At 46.0% G+C, this 26,048-nt stretch overlaps 1 protein-coding gene across 4 annotated transcripts in view; it reads left to right on the top strand.

The window, feature by feature from the left end:
* P2rx3 (purinergic receptor P2X 3) overlaps positions 1-26,048 on the top strand; it is a 43,810-nt gene that overhangs the window by 6,444 nt on the left and 11,318 nt on the right. For 2 of the 4 annotated variants that reach the window (XM_039105918.2, NM_031075.3), the window contains 7 exons: positions 7,960-8,095; positions 8,454-8,525; positions 8,723-8,786; positions 9,328-9,421; positions 9,643-9,720; positions 10,391-10,532; positions 11,007-11,143. In XM_039105918.2, coding sequence (XP_038961846.1) covers positions 7,960-8,095; positions 8,454-8,525; positions 8,723-8,786; positions 9,328-9,421; positions 9,643-9,720; positions 10,391-10,532; positions 11,007-11,143 — 723 coding nt within the window. The remainder of the gene's footprint in view (positions 1-7,959; positions 8,096-8,453; positions 8,526-8,722; positions 8,787-9,327; positions 9,422-9,642; positions 9,721-10,390; positions 10,533-11,006; positions 11,144-26,048) is intronic. The other 2 variants (NR_073054.1, NM_001270621.2) reach the window with 2 other exon arrangements.

Raw genomic sequence — 26,048 nt, 5'->3', positions numbered from 1 at the left:
CTACCTCATTAAGGCTTTATGGAAGGAGTCAACTTAGTGTCATAGAGTTGCTTGTATGATATGGCACTCTGAGTGTTCTTTGCATCTACAAATGTGCCCTGGCTTTAAAGATGGGGGACTGGGCTCAAAAAAACCATTTCTTTAGCTAAAAAGAAAGAAACATATCCATCTGATGACAAGGCCCACTGGAGTTCCAGATGTCTGTATTTGGAGTGCGGCTTACTCTTTGATGAGAGTTCAGCAGCAGCCACATCTTAGCTGAATCAGAGGGTCAGCCCCCCCCCCCCCCAGACCTCATTCCCCATCATTCAGGACAGCATGAGGCCATGAGCTAATGGTGCTCTTCCAGATAACTTCCTCAGATCCTGTAACAAGATGCTGCCTTCTTCTCTGTTAGAATATAACATGCTGAATGAGACTTAATGAAATTCCTCCCCTTCAAAAAAAAAAACAAAAACAAAAACAAAAAAAAAACTATTGCAAGAATGAGCGGTAAAGCAAACGGCACTGCAGACTTCTGTAAAGGCGTGGTGCTCGGAAGAGCATTTCACAAGCATGTGGATGAGGCTTAATGGCACATTAATCAACTACAAGGCAGCCACAATAAAGCAGGTAACAGGTTTGAAACCATTTGGCAGATCTGTGACTCCACCCTCTTTCTCTCATGCAAGAAAGCCTTCAGAATCCAAGAGAATGATGCTACAAAAAGAAGCAGAGAAATATGAGATGTACATGCTAATTAGTTTAATAGACTCATCCTGTAATGTATACATGCACCAAAACATTCACACTGTGCCCCATAGACACAGACAATGATTGCTTGCCAATTACAAGTTAAAGTAGAGTGGCTGGGGAGATAGCTGAATGGGTAAAGTGTTCGCTTGCCTCGCAGGCCCAAGGATTTGAGTTCAATTCCCAGAACTTGTGTCCTGCCATTGTGGCACATTCTTCTAATTTCAGTGTTGGAGAAACAGAAAAGGTGGATCTCTGGGATTTGTTGACTAGACAATCTAGCTTAGATGCTGTCTTAGTCAGGGTTTCTATTCCTGTACAAGCATCATGACCAAGAAGCAAGTAGGGGAGGAAAGGGTTTATTCAGCTTACACTTCCACATTGCTGTTCATCACCAAAGGAAGTCAGGACTGGAACTCAAGCAGGTCAGGAAGCAGGAGCTGATGCAGAGACCATGGAGGGATGTTACTTACTGGCTTGCTTCCCCTGGCTTGCTCAGCTTGCTTGCTTTTTTTTTTTTTTTTTTTTTTTTTTTTTCTTTCTTTTTTTGGGAGCTGGGGACCAAACCCAGGGCCTTGTGCTTGCTAGGCAAGCGCTCTACCACTGAGCTAAATCCCCAACCCCCTCAGCTTGCTCTCTTATAGAACCCAAGACCACCAGCCCAGGGATGGCACCACCCACAATGGGCTGGGTCCTCCCCCTTGATCACTCATTGAGAAAATGCCTTACAGCTGGATCTCATGGAGGCTTTTCCTCAACTGAGGCTCCTTTCTCTGTGATAACTCCAGCTTGTGTCAAGTTGACACACAAAACCAGCCAGTACAATTGACCTCTTGTCAACTTGACACACAAACACATCACTATTAAGCCTCAACCTTATTTTCTTTTTCATCCTCAAGATCTAAATAACTTTAAGAGTCACACAGTCTTTACATATTAAAGTTCAATCCATGTAAAATATACAAATCTTTTAAAATTCAAAGTCTCTTAACTGTGGACTTCACTAAAATACTTTCCTCAAGAAGGAAAAATATCAGGGCATAGTCACAATCAAAAGCAAAATCAAACTCCAACTATCTAATGTCTGGGATCCACTCATGATCTTCTTGGATCCTCCAAGGGTTTGGGTCACTTCTCCAGCTCTGCCCTTTGTAGCACACACCTTTTCTTCTTGGCTCTAGATGCCTGTTCTCCACTGCTGCTGCTGCTCTTGGTGGTCATCTCATGGTACTGGCATCTTCAAAACATTGCTGTCTTCTGCTGCAACTAGGCTTCACGATTGCCTCTCATAGGCTCTCTTCATGGTGCTAAGCCTCAATTCCTTTGCATGACCACTTCAGCCTGGGCCATTAATTGCAACTGAGGCTGCACCTTCACTAATGGCCTTCCACAACCTCTCACAGTGCCCAGACTCAACCGCTCATCATGACCTCTTTGTGCCTTCAAAACCAGTACCACATAGGTAACTCTTACACATTACCAGGTCCAGCCTCAGCAGGAGGTGTAACCTTGGCTTTCTCTGGAACACAGCATCTTTGTGCTCTCAGAAAACACTTCCCAGAAGATTTCACATCAATAATGCTGGTCTCTTGTTAATCACCACTAATTTCTTAGCTGACCAGCCTCAATAGTCCCAATAATGCAAAGGTTTGCTTTAGTAGTTCTGCTATCTTGTTAATCACAGCTGATTCTTCAACCCCAGCTAACCAAAACCACACAATCGTCACAATCAAAATAGCAATAGCCCTGATAAGAGTCCTTAATCTTCCCTCTGAAACTTCATAAGCCAAGCCTCCGTCTTCTGCACTGTCCTCAACATTATCTTCCAAGCTCCTACAGAACATCCCACAGAGTCTTAACACCCAATGGCTCTTCTAGCTCAAAGTTCCAAAGTCCTTCCACAGTCCTCCCCAAAACACGGTCAGGTTGTCACAGGAATATCCCACTATGCCGGTACCAATTTGTCTTAGTCAGGGTTTCTATTTCTGCATAAACATCATGACCAAGAAGCAAATTGGGGAGGAAAGGGTGGTTTATTCAGCTTACACTTCCACATTGCTGTTCATCACCAAAGAAAGTCAGGACTGGAACTCAAGCAGGTCAGAAAGCAGGAGCTGATGCAGAGGCCATGGAGGGATGCTACTTACTGGCTCGCTTCCCCTGTCGTGAATACTCAGCTTGCTTTCTTATAGAACCCAAGACCACCATCCCAGGGATGGCACCACCCACAGTGGGCTGGGTCCTCCCCGCTTGATCACTAATTGAGAAAAATGCCTCACAGCTGGATCTCATGGAGGCATTTCCTAAACTGAGGCTCCTTTCTCTCTGATAATTCCAGCTTGTGTCAAGTTGACACACAAAACCAGCCAGTACAGATGCTAAGTTCCAGTTAAAAGTGAGAGACTCTGTCTCAGATAGGTAGACATAGACGTACAGGCAGACGGATACATAGATGGACGGATAAGCACATGAACCTAAGTTCAGTCGCCAAGACTCTCAGAATAGAAGTAGGGAACTGGCTCCCACAAGTTGTCCTCAGATGAAGGAATAAGACGAGAGCCATACCCAAACTGTATGGATACACATCTTGGGCTAAGCCCAGAGCATTTCCTTCTCTGTTCTAACTAAACCAAGGCCTAGGCCTAGAAGCTTCTGGCCTCCTTACATTCTAATCTTCTAAGCTGACTGACTTAATCCAGCTTCTTTGGACTTGTAACTGAATTGCTCTGCCTGGCCTCATACTAACTGTGGCAATATGTTCCAATCCTCTGGCTCATTCTGTCTTCACCTCATTCTGTGTCTAACTTGTTCCCTCTGTAACCTGTCTCTGCAAAACTGCCACACACACCACCACCACCACCTTTTTTCTCTCCCTGCACTGCTCTTAAATAGCCGCTCTTCCTCTGCTTCTCCTGTGAGTTGGGTGTATCCAATCTCTGATTCATGCTGTCAGATCTTTTTCTGGTTCGTCACTTTGCCCCTCAATTAGATATCACTTTCAAACATGGCTGCTTCCTTTTACAAACTAACCTTCACTGTTAGGGATTAAAGGTGTGTACTAAGGGCATGTCTGGATTCCAGCGTAGTTCATACTGCAATCCAGGGCATGTCTGGATTATAGCCGGATCATATCTTTAGATGTGATCCCTTGCCAGATCAGACATATTACTGGAATAATTTTTCTCTACATCTTTAAATGTAAAGGAATGAAGAGTTTCAGATGGCTCAGTGGTTAAGAGCACTGATTGCTCTTCCAGAAATCCTGAGTTCAAATCCCAGCAACCACAAAGTGTCTCACAACCATCTGTAATGAGATCTGATGCCCTCTTCTGATGTGTCTGAAGACAGCTACAGTATACTTATATATAATAAATAAAATTTTAAAAAACCTTTCAGTAAGAGAAGCCCTGTTACATGGATGGCACCATGCCACTCACTGAACAAAGAGGTATGTGCAAAGATCAGCCTGTGCTTACGGTAAGTCTGTCTTTCCTACAAGTGGCTCTACCTCCATCAGTGTCCTTGGAGCTGAATCCTTCTGCATCTTCTGACAGTATAAGGACCTCAAAGGCCAGACGCTTTAACCTCCACCCAAGAAAACTGTTTCCTCCCTCTCAGAATACACACAAGTTGGAATAGCCAGCTTCCAGTCTGTGCAGCTATGTAGTACCCACCACTTCTACCACTTCTGAAGCATCAGTTGATGCCAACTCAACGCCAGGAGTTCCTGGGCTGGACACCCTTTCTGCCTCCTTTCAAATGCTTCATGCCCAGCTCAGCCCAGGTATTGCCTCTGCAGCTGCTCTGAACAACAAGGGACCTTCTGAGCTAAGCTACCTCAGATTCCTTCTGTCATCTTCAACTGATGTGGTTCCCTGACCTTTGGAAGAAGCATAAATGCTAACCCAGACATTCCAAATCAGTTCTGCAGATTGTCAGAAATTCTCTCTCCTAAAGTGGTTTCTCTGGTCCAAGTCAGGAGGGCTCAGGAGTATAGCACTCGTCTACTTCCATAGCTTTGTGAGGCCCTAGGTTCCTCACTGGACATTGCAATAAAATAGCCACAGTAGTAATAATAAGGATTGTGATAATGATAAAGCTAAAAATTTTATCATATTATGAGTTATATAGAACTGTCGTAAAAATATGAAAAATGAGAAAAAATATTGCTATCTTTTACCTTGATAGGTCCAGCACCGTGGTGCCCCAAGATATCTGCTAGATATCTTGGCGGAAACACATCCCAACTCCTCGGCGGCCCAGTGTCTCCTGCTGCCGCACACTTTGCTACACTCAAATTGTCACATAAAAGAACACACAACACAATAATCTTTGATCTAATTGGTAAGATATAATTGCCCACCTAAACATACAAAGCCCAGTACCATCCACCCCTTAAGAACATTTGTCACAACCTGTAAAAGTACAGAGTAGAATCTTAACGTCGCCCACCATATTGTCCTGCCTCGGCTTCTCTCTCCCTGTCCTCTCCTCCTTTCCGTTCCAGTCTCCTCTTCCTTCAAACTTCTCTCCCACCCATCCTTCCTTCTCCTCCAGTGACAGGCCTCCGTCTATCCTGTACCTGCCACTCACCTGTATTTTACAAATTCAATGTGGAGAAGGTTCTGGTGAAGTCACCTGATTCCTGAGTAGGTGACTAGGCAGCTGTCCTTGGGCAGTGGAATTAGCATCAAAATACAGATAACTCCAGGGCAAACCACAACATTGAACATTCATTTTTTCCCCAAATCTACTCGATAGATTTTTCTCACCTATAGAATAAAGATAGTAACTGTATTTGTCTCCCAGTGTGTCACCAAGACCAAATGCCTCCACTGTCAAGCTGGAACAGTTATAGGGACTGTCTTGAGCTCTGAGGGCTATGGTGGCCACACAAAGAGGAAGTCCTTCACAGATATACAGAGTCGGCTGTAGGAGGCCCTCCCTGATGCCAGGGAAGTCTGGGAGGATCTGAAGAAGCAGGGGGAAATGGAAGAGAACGAGTTTTATCTTATCCACTTGGGCCCATAATGGCTCCAGAGAGTCCATGAGGATGACGCTAGCTGAGACTCCTAGTAGTGGGGGATATGGAGCCTGAAGTAGGCACCTTCTGTAGCCAGGCAGGACTCCCAGTAGAGGGATAAGGACAGCCACCTACCCACAAAATCTGACCCAAAATGTGTCCTGCCTACAAGAAGTACAGGGACAAATATGGAGCAGAGACTGAGAAAATGGCCAACTGGTGGCTGACCCCTCTTCAGAGCCATCCTACGGGCAAGAGCCAATCCCCGACACTATTAATGATACGCTGCTATGCTTGCAGATGGGAGCCTAGCATAACTGTCCTCTGAGAGGCTTCAGCCAGCAGCTGATGGAGAGAACCACAGCCAAACATTAGAGAGAGCTCAGAGAGTCTTGTGGAAGACTTGGGGGATGGATTGGGGGGTGGGGGGGATAGGGACTCCACAAGAAGACCAACTGAGTCAACTAACCTGGACTCTTGGGAGCTCCCAGAGATCCACCAACCAAAGAGCTACATGGCTGGACCTAGGGCCCCTGCACATACGTAGCAGACGTACAGCTTGGTCTTCACGCAGGTCCCCCAACAACTGGAGTGGGGGCCATCCCTGACTGTTACCTGCCTGTGGATCCCATTCCCCTAACTGGACCACCTTGTCTGGCCTCTATGGGAGACGATGTGCATAGCCCTGAGGTGACTTGATGTGCCAGAGTGGGTTGTGGGGGATAGCTCCCCCTTCTCCTCTGAGAAGGGGAAGGGGTAGGAACTGAAGGGGGACTGGTGGAGAGGGGAAGGATGTGATTGAGATGTAAAGTAAATAATTAGAAAACAAACCTATGGGAGATAGGTAATGGGCACTAGGTGGAAGCACAGCGCAAGGAATAAGATCAGTGTCCCGCCTTCACAACAGCACCCACCTCCCTGGCAGAGGACACTCTGCCCACGTCCTCTCCCTCCGAATTTCTCAGCTGACCCCTGGTCGGGTGAAGACGGCCAACTACCCTGCTCCCACGGCCTCTCACCCGTTCCTTTCTTGAATGACCACTGTGTCTCTGGCACACAGGGCACAAGCATGAATAAATCTTGGGATGCGGCCTGAGGCTTTCTGTCTCTTCTTTCTCCTTGGTGCCTGCTGGAGAGGAGACCTCATTCGTTATCAACAATAATTTCTTTTAGACATGTATATGGCTACAAGGGGGTAGAAATTCCTTCTTAGGAAAAAAAAATTAGATTTTTTTTTTTCTTTTTGAGACGGATTCTCCGTGTAACCCTGGCTGTCCTGAAACTCACTCTGTAGACCGGGCTGGCCTCAAACTCAGAGATCTACTGCCCACTGGGATTAAAGGCATGAGCCACCACCACCCAGCTCCTTTTTAAATTCGATGGTTTCTTTGTGTGTAAATCACAAGTAGGCGGAGACTGTAACCCAATATTGATGGCGAACTTTCCCAGCATTCTGCCATCTCCAGTGCCATGGTTTTAAAAAGAATAATGCTTGGCATGATGTAATATACCTGTTCTAGGGAGGTGTAGATGGTGGATAGAGGGCTCACCAGCCAGCCAGTCTAACCAACCACCGAGGGCCAGGCTCAGTGAGACCTTGCTTCAAAAATAAGTTGGACGGACAATGATAGAGGTGATGTTGGAGTGTCTATCTCAGTATCAATATCTGATGCCTGGCATGATGCCACATGCCTTTAATTCTAGCACTTGGGAGGCACAGACAGGTAGCTCCCTGTGCATTTGTTCGAGGCCAACCTAGTCTATAAAATGTGTTTTAGTGTAGCCAGGGCTACACAGTGAGACTGTTTCAAAAAGAAAAAAGTCAAATATCAACCTCTGGCCTTTCCCACATAGCACACGCTGGGATATTAAGAGTTTCCATAGAGGGGGCTGGGGATTTAGCTCAGTGGTAGAGCGCTTGCCTAGGAAGCGCAAGGCCCTGGGTTCGGTCCCCAGCTCCGAAAAAAAGAACCAAAAAAAAAAAAAAAAGAGTTTCCATAGAGAAGCAATTATAAAAAGAAGCCCAAGGTTGCCCCTTGGAAGTAGGTTTGAAGACTCACTGAACTACCCAAGAACTCATCCCAACACATCTCCCTGCCAAGCACACCTATATGACTCTAATGTTGGCAGGAAGGAGAGTTTTCCCTGCCCCTGTCTCATGAGCCTATGGACTCTTTCCCTGTATCCCTGCTCTTCTGTTGCAGGTGGGTTTTCTTGCATGAGAAGGCCTACCAAGTGAGGGACACCGCCATTGAGTCCTCAGTAGTTACAAAGGTGAAAGGCTTCGGGCGCTATGCCAACAGAGTCATGGACGTGTCGGATTATGTGACCCCACCCCAGGTATGGTGCCCTCCCCCCAGGGATATGTGCATGCCCATGTCTGGGGAGGATAGGGACAAAGGGCCGGTGTCCTGAACCAGCAGTACTATTGGAGACACAAGAACCTGCCCTCCGAAATACAGCACTGGGTATAAAGAAGCTAGACTTTCCACACCCCCAACCCTGTGTTTCAATGGTGACCAATACGGGAAGAAAGCAAGAGCCACCAGCTACCAAGTTAGTTCCTTTGGATGCCCTGGGTCAGCCCTGCCACCTTGACCAAATCGTTCTGCCTAGGGCTTCCTGTTCTGTAGAGTGGAAACAGCTTCCTGCCCCACAGGTTGGGACTGGGCTTTTTCCTCTCCCTTCTCCTCCCAAGGGCACCTCTGTCTTTGTCATCATCACCAAAATGATCGTTACTGAAAATCAAATGCAAGGATTCTGTCCAGAGGTGAGTGAACAAGTCAAGGGAGCATACTGTCAGGAGTAGGGCATGCGGCATGAACAGAGCCCTATCGTCTGTGACTGGACCTGACACCCTCTAGAGGCCACAGCTATGGGAACTTGTGGGAGGCAACGGGAATTAATGGGCTGACCAGGGCCAAGGGAGGAGCTTTCATACACCTGTAACCCTGTCCCTCCCCACAGAATGAAGAGAAGTACCGCTGTGTGTCTGACAGCCAGTGTGGGCCTGAACGCTTCCCAGGTGGGGGTGAGTGCAGTCCTTTTGTCTCTTCCTCCCCAAACCCAAGCCTTCATGGGACTCTAAAGGGCAGGGACTTCTCCATGGGGATAGCCCATTTCAGGAAAGGAGTCCAGCCTCCTCTGTGGACTTCTGCCAATGTCACAGAGGGTTGCTGGGTACCCAGACCCAGCTGGGGCTATGGAGATGGTGTGCATGGTTCTTGCCCCAGGAGTTTAGTCTAGGTACTGCAGTGGTAAGGTAGAGTAACAAATGGTTTTAAAGAAACACAAAGGACTGTGGGATTCCCCAGGGGTGGAGAGCAAGGTTGTTTCAGAAAGGTGGCTTCAAAGCCCTCCTAGATATGGTGTGAAGATGGAGGGAGCTTCACGAAAAGCATTCCAGGCAGAAGGGTGGCTCAGGCTCCGAGGCAAGGAAGACGGGCTCTGGGTTGTTGAGGACGTGTGCAGCAGGTTAGCCTGTCTTGTTCATCTGCCAGGATCCCTGATGAGGGGGGAATGGGAGTGGCAAGGGGCAGGATGCCACCTGTTCATGCAGCTCCACCTTCCAGGGATCCTCACCGGCCGCTGCGTGAACTACAGCTCTGTTCTCCGGACCTGTGAGATCCAGGGCTGGTGCCCCACTGAGGTGGACACCGTGGAGATGTACGGCTCTGAGCATCCTGAAGCTAATGCAGGGTTATGTGGGTTCCCAACTAGTGTTCTCTCCTGGGTAGGAATGTGATCTCCATGCCATCTCCCCTGCCCTGCCCCTGTCTCTCGCCCTCACTCCCACAGGCCCTGATCTATCTGTAAGATGAGCCTATAAAGAAAGATTCCCCTGTCTCCCCTCTTCTGGAGAGCTGAAGCCCCATTTCCCCCCACAGGCCTATCATGATGGAGGCTGAGAACTTCACCATTTTCATCAAGAACAGCATCCGTTTCCCTCTCTTCAACTTTGAGAAGTGAGTCCTTGATTCTTCTTCATTCACCCTGCCACAGAGGTCCCTCACATTCTCTCTGTCTATCCATCTCCACGGAACTCCTATCCCTCAATGGACCTTGACCCCAGATGTTGGATAGTCAATTTCTCCGCCAATTTTCTTGCCTTGGAGCTCTGAGGTCAAATGGGAGTTCTACTTGGAGCAGGGGTAAGACAACTTAGACTGTCTGTGGACACAGAGGCCTCCTGCAGTTGGAGTTTGAAGTGTTTTACACTTGTATTTCTTCCCATCTCAAACCCTCAAAGTGGCGGGGGTTTTTGTCTCGGTTTGCTCCCACTGCCTCGACTCATGCATTCAACAACTGCCTGGTAGTCATGTGCCAAGTATCCTCTCAGGTACCGCAGAGATGCACCAAGTAATTAGGGAGGCTCTGGTCACCAGGAGGCCCAGCCTGACAGTTTGGAGACACTTGCCACAGACATTCATAGCCCTACTATGAGATGAAACATGATGGGAGTTACAAAGTCATGTGGAGAAAGAGGGGAGATAGATGGGAAGTGACTGTGAGACGGTGCAGGAAATGCCTCCCCCTGGATATGGAGGGCCTAAAGCATCCAGAAGATGAGAGAATTTAGGTATTACCGTCTTTACGTTAATTCTAGGCCTAACTACTCTCCTCTTTCCACCCCAGGGGAAACCTCCTGCCTAACCTCACCGACAAGGACATAAAGAGGTGCCGCTTCCACCCTGAAAAGGCCCCATTTTGCCCCATCTTGAGGGTAGGGGATGTGGTTAAGTTTGCTGGACAGGATTTTGCCAAGCTGGCCCGCACGGTGAGAACACGCCCCTTCCCTATGACCCCCTACATACTTGGAAAGCTCAGCCCTGCCTTCGACTTCTGGGAAAGCCACTGGGATGCTGGGCAGGAACTGTAGCAAAACAATGCCACCTAGTGGAAATACCCCAGACCTGCAGATCCCTGGATCCCAAATCCTATCCATCTCCAGTGATCTGGCCTCTACCTCCCCCGGCCTCAGTTGCCCATCCCCAGCATCCCATTTCACCTCAGAAGAGGCCTTTGGTCTCTGAAAAGCACCTCACCACAGGAAAGCAAGCTGCAGTAACATTCTGAATCCTGCGTTGTATCGTGGGGACTTTGAGGCTCCAAGTTCTTCCTCTAAGGACACCCTCTCTATCAGTCACTTTCTTTCCTCCCCACTACCACCTCCCACCCAGAGAAGGGAAAGAAATCACTCATCGGCCTTGACTGAGCACAGGAGAGGTTTCACATTTGGCCCTTTTTCCAGGGTGGCGTTCTGGGTATTAAGATCGGCTGGGTGTGCGATCTAGACAAGGCCTGGGACCAGTGCATCCCTAAATATTCCTTCACTCGGCTGGATGGAGTTTCTGAGAAAAGCAGTGTTTCCCCTGGCTACAACTTCAGGTAAACCCCACTATCTGAGCAGGAGCAGAGGCACAGGCAGCCCCAAGGAAGTTCGTCTCAGGCAGAATTGCACACCTGCCTCATGTCCTTCTTCCAGTGCCCTTCAGGCTTCAGTTCCAGCTTGGGAAAGACTTCCTGACAGCCATTCCTGGTGGGTGGGTTGTGCTAAGAGGAACGGGTTCATGTCTTTACAAGGGATCCAACCAAGAAATCTGCTGAGGACGTTCATTAGCCCGGATGGCCAAGGTCATCTGTAGCACTTGATCCTGTAATTCTTTACCTGTTTTTAGCTACAGTGTACCTCTTTCGTGTCCAGACAGCTCCATTCCCTGTCCTGTGCCTGAATTTTTAAGGCTCTGACTCCCACAAATAATCACAATATCTGGCCTTGTTTCTTTTTCCAAAATGGTAACTTGGCATTTCTTTCCAAAATTAGGAAATCCCACGATTCACAGACAGCAACTATTGATCACTAGCTTTTTAGGGCTTTTCTGGGGAGAGAAAATAGCTTTTGAATATCATCTAACTGATATTCCAAATGGCTTTCTGGCCGAAAGAATTTTTACTCTGGGAACTTTTTCCACTAGGAAAAAGGGAAGGCAGGGGAACTCAGGGTTAACCGTTTGGAATAGCTGAGCCCTTGAATGAGTCCTTGACCTCTTCCCTGTTGGTGTCCATCTATAAAGTGCTTATTCACCTATGCATCCTACTGGTCAGTGCTTTGGTTGGCTTTCAGTTTCTCTCTCTCTCTCTCTCTCTCTCTCTCTCTCTCTCTCTCTCTCTCTCTCCCTCCCTCCCTCCCTCCCTCCTCCTCCTCCTCTTCCTTCTCCTCCTCTTCCTCCTCCTTCTTCTTCCCTCCTTCCCTCCCCCTGCCGTGTGTGTGTGTGTGTGTGTGTGTGTGTGTGTGTGTGTGCACATATGTACATATGCCAACACTCATGATGTGGCATATGTAAAGAAGTTAAAGGACAAACTTTGCTTGTTCTTTGAGGCAGGATCCCACTTGGTCATTACTACATGTCAAGATAGCTGGCCTACACTCTTATAGTAATTCTCCTGCCTGTGCTCCCGAAAACCTAGTAGGGACACACTGGGATTACAGATCCCAGTGCATCTGGCTCTTACACGTGTACGGGAATGTGAACTCAGGCCACCAGACTTACACACTGAGCACTTTTGTCAAGCAAGTTATCTCCCCAGTCTTTTCCTTAGTTTCTGAAAATCCCAAAACTTCTTAAAGATCCTGATTAAGTATACAATGTTATATGCTAAAAAGGCTAAGAAGACTAAGCAGGTCTTTTTTTTTTTAAAGATTTTTTAAATATTTTTTAAATTTTTTATTTATCTAATGTATATTACAGATGGTTGTGAGCCACCATGTGGTTGCTGGGATTTGAACTCAGAACCTCTGGAAGAGCAATCAGTGCTCTTAACCACTGAGCCATCTCTCCAGCCCTACTAAGCAGGTCTTAATAGAAGAATATAATTGTTACATATTAAAAGAATCCTTACTCAAGCTGTCCTTTGTGGTAGTCTCCAATGTAATACTGCACTATATACTCACTGATAACTCTTCTGCTCCTGTGACAAAATGCAAATTAATTGCAAATGCAATTTAATGAAGGAAGGTTTGGTTGGTTTGTTTGTTTGTTTGTTTGTTTGTTTGTTTGTTTTTGGCTCACAGTTTGAGCATACAGTCCATCATGGTGGGGCAGTCATAGCAGCATGAGCAGAAGGTGGTTAGTCACACCACAGCCTCAGTCAAGAAGCCGAGAGATGCTTTACTCACTTTCTGCTCTTCACTCATTTGAGACCCCAGCCTATGGGATGAAGCAACCACACTCCTGGTGGGTCTTCCCACCTAAATAAACATTCCCTCACACATGACTAGAAGTTTCTCCTAGGTCAATCTAAGTCCTGTCACATTGATAATCAAATTTAACAATTGCAAGTCTTCATCCTGTCAACCTGATGCCCAAGCATATTGTTTTTAATCGTAGCACTTCACTCCTGAGCCCTAAAACCTCATGTTCATTTTATGATACAAAATACATTTAGTTCATCTCAATCTTCAGTATTTCAACAGTCCCAAAACTTAAGTAGCGTAAATGGAGTCTCTTAAGAGACTTGAGACATCTCTTAGCCATTAAAAAAAAAAAAAATCAAGCCTACAACTCATTGACTTCTCAGATACAGTGGCATGAAAAAAAAATCTTATTCCAAAAAGGAAGAATGGGAATAAAGCAAAGAAAGACTGGTCCAAAATCAAACAGGATCATAGTAGGGCAACACCAAGTTCAATAGTTCCATGTATGTCATCTGGGGCTCTTGATGACATTACCTGGGCTGCAACCGCTTTGGGCAGCTGCAGTGTGACACATAGACTTTCTCTTAGGTGAGGTCTACTTCATGCTTGTGGTTTTTCTCAGAAACCATTCTCCATTCCTAGCACCTTCAGCATCCTGGGGTCTCCACTGAAGCTTATGCTTCACCTTCTCTGCTTCACAAAACAGCCTCTTAATGCTTCCGTCCGGACTCAACTACACATTGATTGGCTAGAATTTAGTGGCTTCAGTAGCTTCTAAAACCTTGGTGCTAACTTTTGTGACTCCTTCATTCCTGTATCTTTCATGCCTATAAAAATCAGTGCCACATATACATTGCCTCCAAGCTCTGCTGGCAGATCAAGATATAGCATACCCCCCTAAGACAACAGTTACGGCAACTTTTGTGGGCCGTCTTTTGAGGAAGACCCTGGGGAAACCCTTTCCTATGTGGCCATTTGGGACAAGGAATACCTGTCCTCTGTTCTGGTGGTGGCATTCTTAATATAGACTACCTCTTTTTCAAGTGAATTTATGTTTTAGAAGTTGGAGCTTTCTGTGGTGAGATCTTGCCCTCGGGGTTTCTAGTTGCCCTAGTTCATAGCACCAGTTTCTCCCTAAGGGTATTGATTTCTTCAACAACTAGAGCTGCTTCCTCTACACGTGCTTTGTTGTTGACTTTTAACTTGCCTATACTCTTTCCTCATTACACTGGACACTTTGTGCTTTCCTACAGTACTTGCTTGCCCCCTTTCACTGTAGACCTGGCACCAAAGTGGTCCCTTAAGCTCTTATTACATCCCTTTAGGGCTTCTCTAGTCTGGAGCTCCACATTCTTTACATTCCTCCTGCAGGCTAGTTCCAAAGGCCTGCAAACCCACATGGTTATGTTTACCACATCATTGACCCTGCTCCTGGTACCAATTTTCTGCATTAATTCCTTTTCTAATTTCTGTGACAAAATACCCGACAAAAGCAGCTGAGGAAAGAAGGCTTTATTTTGGCTCATGGTTTGAAGGTCTTAGTTCACAGTGACAATAAAAGCAAGGCAGGAGTGTGAAGTGACAGGCCATATTGTAGCCTCAGTCAGGAAGCAGAGGGAGGTGAATTCTGGTCCCAGTTGCTTTTTCCTTTTTCCTTGGTGAACAACCATAGCCTATGTAATGGTACTGTCCAAACTCAGGGTTGGTCTTTACTCCTCAGTTAAATCTCTTTGGAAAAGCCCTCAAAGTCATGCCCATAAGTTGGTCTCCTGGGTATTTTAGAGCTAACCAAGTTGACAATCAAGATTAACCATCAAAATAACCAGCTCTCTTTTTCACTTGACTTCACAACTTTAAGAAATAATGGCCCTTTCCATTAAGTTTTACATTTGATAGTTTAAAATATATATGTATGTTCTCTGGTAAGAAGAATTTTAAAAACTGAAATTGCTTTCATAATCAACTCCAGAGTTTAAAAAACCATAGGAAACAACACATATTTTAAAGTAGGTTAAAAATACTGTTTGGCTCACTAGAAGAAATTGGCATATTTATTCAGTCAGTTCATCACACTGAGATCAATACAAAGGATATTTGTATGGTGGCTTAAAAATAGTGCTATATTTTAATAAAATTCTCAATCTAAAATACAAGTTTCCACACTTATGACTCCCTTTTGGCCATTAGAAGGTCTTCAGTCCTTCAAGTGGCTCATTTGGAGGAAGGCCTATGAACACCATGACTGTGACGAAGACCCTAACTACTGGTATCCTACAGGTTGGAGTAAGACCTTTCAGTTGAAGAAGAGCTGCTTTGGAGTCCTACATCTCCAGTTAATCATGCAGTGACTGTGCCCTAACTAGGAACAACAGGACTTGAGATATACTTAGCTCTAAATAAGCTTTGACTGGGGGTATAGATGTGAGTTGGTAGAGTGTGTGCCTAGCATGCAACAAGCTAGAGTCCCATCCTCAGCTCAAGAAACTGCACCAAACCTAAAGCCAGGAATGGTGGCATGTGTGTAACCACAGCACTCAGAAAGTGGAAGCAAGGTCAGTTCAAGGTCATCCTTGGTTGCATTGGGAGTTCAAGGTCAGCCTAGGCTTTATGGGTCCCTGCCTCAAAATAAAGAAATTTGGTTAGATTGTTTATTTGGACAAGACTAAAAGGAGGATCTCCAAGGACTCTGTCAGTATAATACTCAGGATCTAGGGAATCCACCTGAGAGGTATGGGCTCCTCTGAGGATCCCAAAAACTTACTCTCTTAGCAGAGCCAGATGTACAAAGGAGCCAAAACTACCCAGTTGGAACCTGGGTAAAGTTCCCCGAGAGTCCAAAGAAAAGTGCTATCAGGAGACATCTGGCATGCATGCCTAACAGCACTCCGCCTACATGCTATCACCTCCCTCCACCTGGTCCCCGCCACCACTCTCATACAGCAGTAGATACACTGACAGTCAAGGCCAAAGGCCACAAAGGCATCTTTCTCAATGTTCAGGTAAGAGGCACACATTATGTTTTCAATGACTCGGTGATCTTATGCTGTTGTTTAAATCTCACAAAGCTACTTATCAGTAGGACTGACACTCATCACCCCAAGTGCACAGCATTCTGCATGCTTTGGCCAATTATTCCTCAACTCACTGTCGAAGGTAGATGCTACCATCCTCCCACTGTACTAATGAGCACGGGCTCATTGAGTTTTCACCGCCAGTGTACCACATCTAGTACATTGGGAGACCTGGAAGTGAATAAATATTCTTGACTGATCTCTACCACAACCAGGAAAGCTTAGGGACACTCACAGTCGTTAATCCTCAGCGAGGCAAGTATAGCTGGTTGGTACTTTCCACCCTGCTGAAAAATAGAGAACCCAAGTTCTAGGGAACCGAAAATACCAACAGACGCCAGCAGCACAGTTCACAGCCTGGCCTTTTGCCTCCCTCCCAAACAAGTTCATTTGTCTCTCCTTCCAACAGAGGCCAGACTCCTCACCACTCTATTGTTGCCTTTCGCTCCGGAGAGAGTGAAATTATTCAGACTAGATTGGCCTTGCTATAAGCAGCACATCTGATACCCAGGGGCAGCTAGAGAGCTGCACTCCCATCACTAATTACGTCTGCAGCTCATTTCCATGCCCCTGCCTCACCACTTTCTGCAGCTCTTTGCTTGCAGAATCATTGATTTTTGAGATGGTCTAGGTGTTAAAGATCCGTTGGGTACTTTCAGACAAAGCTGTCCCCTCTCAGAGAGGAAACAGAAGCTCTGAAGGGGAACTGATTTGTCTAAGATTATGAGAGCAACTTAGTATAGGCTAAGAGGTCATTCTATCCAGGCTCCCACTTCTGTCTTCCTAAGACATAATCCTAAACACAGGTTACTTCATAAGGTTAGTAATAAGTCAGGTCCAGTTACTGAAAAAATAACCTTGGGTGCATCTCCCTTCAATTCTTAACCTAATCTGTTTGGTTCTATCCATCTATATTATCCATCTATATTAATTTGTGTATGTTCACTAAAGGCTTTTGTTCTTTCTCCCCCTGCAATTTGGTGGAGAGAATTTTCCACTCCTAAATCTGACTATTCCCCATAGGTAAATATTCTAATTATTCCTTAACATCATGTTTTTTGAAGCTTTTTTCCAAGCATATTGAGAGTGCAGTTGCTAGGGTTGTCTGGATTTGTGGTGGACAAAGTGCAGCTGTATCTAAAAATAAAAACTAGCAGCTCAACAATGCAGATAAAAGACCCCCTGGAGGTGGCATCCTGTAGCTTAGACACAAGACTGAGAGGTGAGCCTTGACGATCAGGTAGACACTCAATTCACCAGTACAGGATTTTATTCCTTTTTTTTTTTTTTTCAGTTTTAAACTGGGCTCATTGTTGTGAGTATGTGAGCATGGTGAGCTTGTGGGAGCACACATGTGTTTGTTAGTCATTGAATGTTTAAGGCTGAGTGAGAGCAAGTCAGTGTGTGTGTGTGTGTGTGTGTGTGTGTGTGTGTGTGTGTGTGTGTGTGTAAAGGCATTGATGATTTAATGACAGATTTATAACACTGTATCTATCAGGGACTCAGTGGGAAGCAGATGGCTGCCTCAAATTGGGTAATTCAAGGAGAGCTTAATAAAGGGGCTGATTTGAAAGTGTGGGCAGAGTGCAGGAAAATCACAGGGCCCAAGGATAGTAATAGGACATAGGTCTGCAGGGCAGAGGGCAGAAGGTAGTGACTAGAGCTACAGAGTCATGGCATGTGAGGAGAGGGAAGCCCCACCAGCAGCCAGAATAGAGACAAATGCACAAAGGCAGGGAGAAGCTTGAACCAGAAGGCACATGTGAGATCCAGTCCAAATCTCTCTACTACCATGTGGAGGTCACTAATCTTTTTATACCATTGCTTAATGTGTGAACCATTGCCCAGTAAAAGAACAGGCACTCACAGACATAAGCAATTTTTTTAAAAGCCATTTTATCTAGAAAAAGACATTTTCTTTTAAGAAATTTTCCATTTTTTTTATTTAATCTTTTTTTTTCAGTCCAGACTTTATCCCCCTCCTGGACCCTCTGACTGTTCCACATCTCATACCTCCTCCAGCTCGCACCGCCACTTCCCATCTCCATGAGGCTGTCCCCACCTCCCCACCTTCACTCCACCAGACCTCTCCATCCCCTGGGGCCTCCAATCTCTTGACGGCCAGGTGCATCTTCTCTGACTGAGATCAGACCCAGCAGTCCTCTGTTGGGGGCCTCATATCAGCTGGCCATGCTGCCTGGTTGGTGGCTCAGTGTCTGAGAGATCTCAGGGATCCAGGTTAGTTGAGACTTCTGATCTTCTTATAGGATTGCCCTCCTCCTCAGCTTCTTCCAGCTTTTCCCTAATTCAACCACAATGTCAGCAGCTTCTGTTCATTGGTTGGGTGTAAACATCTGCTTCTGACTCTTTCAGCCACTTGTTGGGTCTTTCAGAGGGCAGTCATGATAGGTCCCTTTTTGTGAGCACACTATAGCATCAATAATAGCCGCAGGCCTTGGGGCCTCCCCTTGAGCTGAATCCCACTTTGGGCCTGTCACTGTACCTCCTTTTCCTCAGGTTCTTCTCCACTTTTGTCCCTGCAGTTCTTTCAGACAGGAACAATTCTGGGTCAGAATTTTTGACTGTGGTATGGCAACCCCATTCCTCCACTTGATGCCCTGTCTTTCTACTAGAGGTGAGCTCTACAAGTTCCCTCTCCCCACTGTAGGGCATTTCATGTAAGGTCCCTCCCTTTGAGTCCTGAGAGTCTCTCACCTCCCAAGTCTCTGGTACATTCTAGAGAGTGCCTCCAACTCCTACCTCCCAAGGTTGCCTGTTTCCAATCTTTCTGCTGATCCAAGGGCTTCAGTCCTATTCCCCACACCCAATACCTGATAATGTTCCCCTCTTCCCCTCCCTGTCCCTTTTCCCACCCAGGTCTCTCCCTCCTCCACACTGTTGCTGTCTTCAGACACACTAGAAGAGGGCATCCGATTCTATTACAAATGGTTGTGAGCCACCATATGGTTGCTGGGAATTGAACTCAGGACCTCTAGAAGAGCAGCCAGTTCTCTTAACTACTGAGGCAGCTCTCCAGCATCCAAATACACATTTTCTTAAAAAATACTTTTTTTTTAGGCAAGAGACATAGCTCAGTGGTAGACCACTTTCTTAGCATGTCCAAGGCCCTAGTTCTGAGGTCAGTTCCTAGCATGTCTTTAAAAGATACTTGTCTGCAAATATAAGACCCACAGGAACTAGTGACATGGGCTCTTTTTCTCTCATACAGTCCTGTTACCCTCACAGGAAGTTAGCACCCTAGATGGGGGTGGGTGGGTCATTCCAGTCCCTTATACGTTTATACATGTGCAACCTAAAATTCCATGTCTTTGAAGACCTCAAGAGCTCACCTCTGGTCATTATGTTAAGAGCCCTTAACGGGGGAGTCGGTGAAACCCTTTCTTCACACCTGTGCTTTTGACCTCATTCACAGATCACCACACCTTCCCACGCAGAAAGGTTTTGAAACGTGTTAGAAATGATCCACCTTCGCCAAGGCTCAAAGTCAGAGGCCTGGTCTGTCTTCATCTCTTCTAACAACACACAAATATAGAGCAGGGCTGATTGCTAGGGGGAAAATCAGAAGTACTTTTTAAAAACTCCTCCACCTTTATTGAAGAATTTTAGTATGTTACTCAATCTTATTTTTATTCACTTTACATCGAGTTCACTGCCCCCCTCCTGGTCACTCCTCCCAAATCCTCCCCCACCCTCCCTCTCCTTCTCCTCTAAGAGGTTGGGGCCCTCTGGATATCCCCCCACCCTGGCACATCATGTCTCTTCGAGGTTAGGTGCATCCTCTCCCACTGAGGTCAGTCAAGGCAGCCCAGTTAGACGAACACATCCCATTTACAGGCAACAGCTTGTGGGACAGCCTCCGCTCCAGTTGCTCAGGACCCACATAAAGACCAAGCTGCACATCTGCTATATATGTGAGGAGAGTCCTGGGTCCAGCCCGTGTAAGTTCTTTGGTTGGTTCAGTCTCTGAGAGCCCCAAGGGTCCAGGTTAGTTGACTCTGTTGGTCATCCTATCCCATTTGGAACCCGCAATCCTTCCTTCTATTCTCCCATAAGAGTTCCCAAGCTCCATCTACAAACAGAAGCACTTTTAATGTTGTCTGATTTCTCAGTTCCCCTCTGAGAGTTCCTAAGACAGCATTGCTACTAAAAGGCAGCTCGATTTTGGATTTCCTCTCTTGGTGTCTGGGACAAAAAAAAAAAGCACTTGTTCATCTGCTAGATATTCCTCGTGTGCTAGGTGTTTCCAGCAGGCGCTCTATGTTGGAAACGCACCCACAGCAGCTTTCATGAAGCTTAGATTTGGCCTGGTTCCGCTTCCATATCACATGCAGATCACCAAGCTCCTCGGCCAACTGACAGAGACAGCTGAAGTGGGCCCTGGCTTTCATCGCTCTCTCTACAGTCTGGATTTTCCCTCCTTCCAAACACCACAGAATATGTGTTTTAAAGGCACATTCAGTCATTTTCACAGAAAACCAGACTGTGGGAAGGCCTCTTCCATGGGGTGCTTGCAGTCTCCATGAGCCTTTTCCTCCCTCACCGTCCTGAGATATCAATGAAGGGCCAGTGGTCCTTGGTGGGTACAGACCTTTCTAATGTGCATGTCTATCCTGTCAGCACAGCAACTGATGTTGTTAATAGAAAATAGGATGGAAAGCTTGTTAGGTGCTGACCAAGGAGCTAAGAGGGAGTCTCATCTATCTGGCCTAGGCCACATACCTTATATTGTGCCAGAGAAGGTATTCAAAGGCTGGCAGCCTGGCCTCACAGCCTGCACTTGCAGCCACAGGTAAGAGAAATAGGACCAGTAAGGTTGTCTCCCAACCCCTGCTTACCCATGTGGCCCAGGCTAGCCTGCAGCTCATTATGCGACCCAGGCTAGCTTCTAATTCACAGTAATCCTCCTATATTCCTGATGCCTGGATGACAGGTGTGGGCCAGGACAGCCAGCTAGTACCATGTTTTTTTTAAAAACCAACAGCAGACTTTTTAAATGGCTGCTTCTGCAATTAATCAGGTCCCTAGACTCTAGGTAAATAAACTTGGCATTGGGCCTGTCTCTCAGGGGAGGAGTCCCAGCAGCCTCTAAGGATGTGGCCCCAGTCCCAGATGCAAAGAGATTGCCAGGCGATATTTTCCTATCGGTACAGAATCAACTGCAAAAGTGTATTTCAGCTGGCAAAATGACTCCCCAGCAGGCAAAGCTTTGCTGAGAACAGCACCTCCTTCACAGAGAAACCCAAACTCCAGGCCCAACTTTTCCCTCCCAAGTCAAACCTGGATCCCGCATGTTTGTTGCTGTTTTTCCTGCTGGTTTAACAGTTTTGGGTCCTGCTTTAGAAAGGAGTTTCCACCACTCTATGGGAGGACAAATCATTTCTAAACAGATATATGAGTGCTTCCAAGGGATTTGTGCACCGTGATAAAAAAATCCTGCTCCATTCAGCAAACATTGCTGAATGTCAGCTCAGCATGGGGAAGCCCTTGTAATGGCTGGCACTACTCAAAGATAAATCTGGCTGCCTGCTTCCTTGCACAGGAGTGTTCAGGCCTCAGGAGTGAGAACTCTTACGGATAATGACAGGATGACTTTGAAGGTCTCTTTCAGCTTCTAGTTCTATCACACACTGAGCTTCGTGGTGGACAGAGAGTTGAAAGAGGCCAGTGATCAAGGGAATGAGAAACCTGAACCCAAATAGCAAAACTGTTTATACAAAAAAAAAATGCAGGCAGCTCTCCTTAGCTGTGGGTTCTACATCTGTGGACACTATCAAACGTAGATCAAAGAAATTTGAGGAAGCAATTATACCTGCCCCCAAAGAAGAACAGGTTTTGTTTCCTTCTTATACCCTAAACAATACAGCTGGACCACTATTTGCACAAAATGTGCACTTCCTTAGGAATTCATTATACGTATTCTAGGGAGGATCTAACACAGGCAGAGCAATGGGCAGAGTTTATAGAGAAACACTATGTGAATTTATATAAAGGGCTTGAGTCTTACATAAAGCGGTTTTGGTGTCTACAGGGCTTCTAGAATCAACCTTTTGGGAATACTGAGGGATGACTAAGAATAATTAAGCTAAGAATAACTAAAATGAAGGAGGGTGCAGCTCAGTTGTAGACTGTTTGCTTAGTATGCACGAGGCCCTGGTTTCTGCTGTCCAACCCAAAACAAAACCAGTCATGGTGGTGCACACCTGTAATCTGAGCATTTGGGAGACTGGGGCAGGAGGATCCTAAACTCAAGGTCATTCTTAGCTTCATATTGACTTTGAGACCAGACTGTACTACAGGAGACTAACAAAGCAAAAGGAAGAGTCAATCCTTACCTTTAAACCTAGCACTCAGAATGCAGAGGCATGCAAATAGATCTCTGTGATCTGTGAGCCATCTTGGTCTACACAGTGAGCTCCAGGCCAACTAGGGCAGGCTAAGCTTATATAGTGAGACCCTATTTTAGTAGTAGTAGTTGTCACCATCATCATCATCATGATGATGAAACAAAGGTGAGCTAGTTAGAGCCCAGGGTATGGAAGGATTAAAGCCAGGGACACTTAGTGTGATTGAAAGCAAGTCTAATCCCTTCTGTAAACCTGTTTCCATTTCTGTAAAATGGGTGGTAAAGCCCTTGTAAACTCTGAGAGCCTAAATTAACACACAGAGGTGTCTAGGGGCGTGGCCAGGGAAGGGCTTTGGAAGCTGGGGCTGCTGAAGTGTGCAGTTATTTATAGCCCTGTCACATTGGGACGGAGCTTCAACCCCGCCCCACAGAAGCATTTCTGACACATGATTTATTACAGCAATTGACGTTTGTACTCACTCATCCTTTATCTGTTCCTGCTAATGGCTAAGGGGACACGTATAAAGCATCTCAGTACTGTCAGGCCTCAGAATGGCTCAATTTGGTCCAGCGTAAGATAAGGATGTTCTGTCTGGTCACAGAACAGGTGTCTCTATGAAGGTCTCAGTAAGAAAGCACATTCAGCCAGGACTTAGGAAGAAATGTATGCCCAAGGAACCAACATGGGAGCTGAGGCAGATAAGTAGGAAAACTGGAAGTCATTACCACCCTAAATTTGTGGTCGTTGTGGGAGAAATGGGTGTCTAGATTTAAACAAGAATCTTTGACATTCTCAGCACAACAGGCACAAACAGGCACAGTCACTAGCAAAACCAAGATGGGACTGGGAGGCAGAAAGCAGAATAAATATCCACCTTTTCTCCTGCCTGCCTTTCTGGTCCCCAGCCAGTGCCTTGCATTAACCAAACCTCCAGAAACCAGAGGGCAAGAGAGCTAGGTAGGCCGGGTAGTGATATCTCTCATCCCAAACAACTCCAACCCTGTCTCCTCTCTTCTTCTTCCTCTTCCCTTTCTCAGGTCAGCACTGGCAGCTGCTCGAGCACTGCCTCTCCTCTAATACTTTAGCGTCATCAGCTCAGAGCCGTGGTGTGCTTTTCTTGACAGCTGAGACGCTGTTGGAAGCACCTACTTAACACACTTCTTGCTTCCTGAAACTGAAGTCAAAGTTCATTTTCTAACTTAAGGAATTAGTAGACAGCATTTGAGCGGCCTGAGTTCAGATCTCAACCATGCCCCTTACCTGAGAGTTGTGCTTTTCTGGGGCTTGCAAAATCAAAGATAGAGAGATTGGGCATGGTGCTATACAACCTGTGATCTCAGCACTTGGGCGGCAGGGGCACGAAGGTTGCCACAACAATCTTTGTTAGAGTTGCAGGTCAATCAAGCTACATAGCGAGAGCCTGTACCAAAAGGAAAAATAAAACAGGCTACACACACACACACACACACACACACACACACACACCCTACTGAATCTATTTAGTGTTGCTTTTATTACGTACATGTTTAGGAATGACAACTTAGAATTGAACCACATATCAAAGAACTAACTCCTGGAGAAAATCGATTCGTCCTCTCTCAGCAGCCATTGAGCCATTGATTACCTGTAGTCCTTCATCTAGGAGTGAGGCCTTGTGAAATCTCCCCCGTTGACATGACATGTCCACTGATGTCATCATGCAAGTCCTGTTTAGACAACGATACTGTGTGGTTTTGGGGTACATCTTCCCCATTTGTCTAGAAAACCCTATCTAACAGGAGATCCTCTGGTTCCTACAATCTTTCCACATACCCCTCCTCTTCCATGATGTTCTCTGAACCTTAGGTGTACAAAATTGTTGTGTTGTAAAGGCATCAGTTGGGGCTGGGCACCCCACAGTCAGCCATTCTCCGCATTCAGACTAGTTGTGACTTTCTGTAATGGTCCCCATCTGCTACAAAAAGATGCTTTGAGGAGAGGTGAGAGCTACTCTTATCTTTAAGCATAAGGATTAGTATTTAGAATACAGTTAGGAATTATATCATCTTAGGAAAGTGGCAGAAATTGGTGCTTCTCTAAAATCTATGACCTCACTAGCTCTGGGTAGGTTTACAGTATTAGGCATGATTTCTTTCCTTCTCTGCAAGCCTTAAGTCCAATTAGACAGCTGTTGGTTACTACCAAGCTATAAGTACCACTATTGCGCTTTTAGGGATAGCTTGCTATGCTGGTCATTATTGTGATTCATAAGCATTACAGCTGGGTAGATCCTTCCTTCTTTGGCAGCTTGCGTAACACCTTCATATACCATGAGAGCAAGTCCTCAGGAAGGAGGCTTCAGGTCACTTCCAGATGAATTCTTTCGAGTTCCATGCATGAAGTGTGCTAGGGTCATACTTTCACATTCTAGTGTCTTCACACTACAAGACACCAAGGGCAATGACAAGAACCTCTTGGACTCTCCTGACCTGCAACTCAGAGTGAGGATTCTCATACCTAGCACCGGGATTTTTATTAGATAGTCTATGACTCTTGTGGGAAACATTATTGCTCCATTTAACATACTTATTAATGTTATACATTTTTAAGTAAGCTTATAAAACAATGTGTTTCCCTATAGCTTTTTAAAAACACCCTTACTGTTATTTATGTATTTTATGAATATTCTGTCTGCATGTACACCTGCATGACAGAAGAGGGCACCAGATCCCATTATAGATGGCCGTGAGCCACCCTATGGGTGCTAGAGATTGAACTCAACAAACGCTAAAAGAACAACTGGTGCTTTTAACCACTGAGCCATCTCTCCATCCCCAACCCTAGTGTTATTTATCTCTCCTTTCTCCTTCTCTTGACTCTGCTGAAATATTTCCTTCCTTCTCCCAGCCCCAATTTATCCCCTTCAACACTAGATGCTGATGTCTCTACTTTACAGATAGGGAAACTGATATGCAGATAGACAGGGTAGATGTGTGTTGGGTAGGCTTCCCAAGGTCATATAAAGTACATATAAAGTGTGTAGTAAAGCAAGGACTCAGACCCTAGGACTGTCTTATGTCTACTTAGGCCACCTAGGGCCACCAGCACCCTGCTGAGCTGTTGTGAAGTCTAAAGGTAGTCATGCGAGTAAAGCCTCTAGGTTGGGCTGAGCTTGTGTAAGTGTTCCACATACACTATGTCCTCGATCCTCCCCATATGTCCCCCATCAGTGGCATCTATCTTTCTACCTAGCCAGCTGCCGGATCTCGATGTTTTCTGTTTGAGAGAGAAAACAGCATGTTGTTACCACCCCAGTTCCATCTGCCAAATCAGGAGAATCTGGAGGAGCCCAGCCAGCAGAAGGATGCCCAGAGGCTAGCACTGAGAAAGTTAATCATTGCCGGGTTAAGAATCTGAGAAATTAATTCACTTTTCCAGCAAGCATTTCCTCAGTCCTTCACTGTGATCACCAGACCGTCAGACAAACATAGAGGGTAAGATAAGCCTCACAGCCCACAGACTAAGTGTCTGAGTCCAAGTTCTGTAGTAGAGGGCCTAGACAGGTAGGGCAGGGGCACTTCCCAACTACAGTTCTCTACACTGGCAAGCCTCTTCTCTGGAGTATAGAATGCCATTGCCTGTACTGTAAATTCTCCTCTGTGGTCAAGCTACAAGGGTACAGT

This window comes from Rattus norvegicus, chromosome 3 (assembly GCF_036323735.1).
Source record: "Rattus norvegicus strain BN/NHsdMcwi chromosome 3, GRCr8, whole genome shotgun sequence".
Classification (NCBI taxonomy): Eukaryota; Metazoa; Chordata; class Mammalia; order Rodentia; family Muridae; genus Rattus; species Rattus norvegicus.
This window is presented reverse-complemented; position numbering and strand designations above follow the sequence as displayed.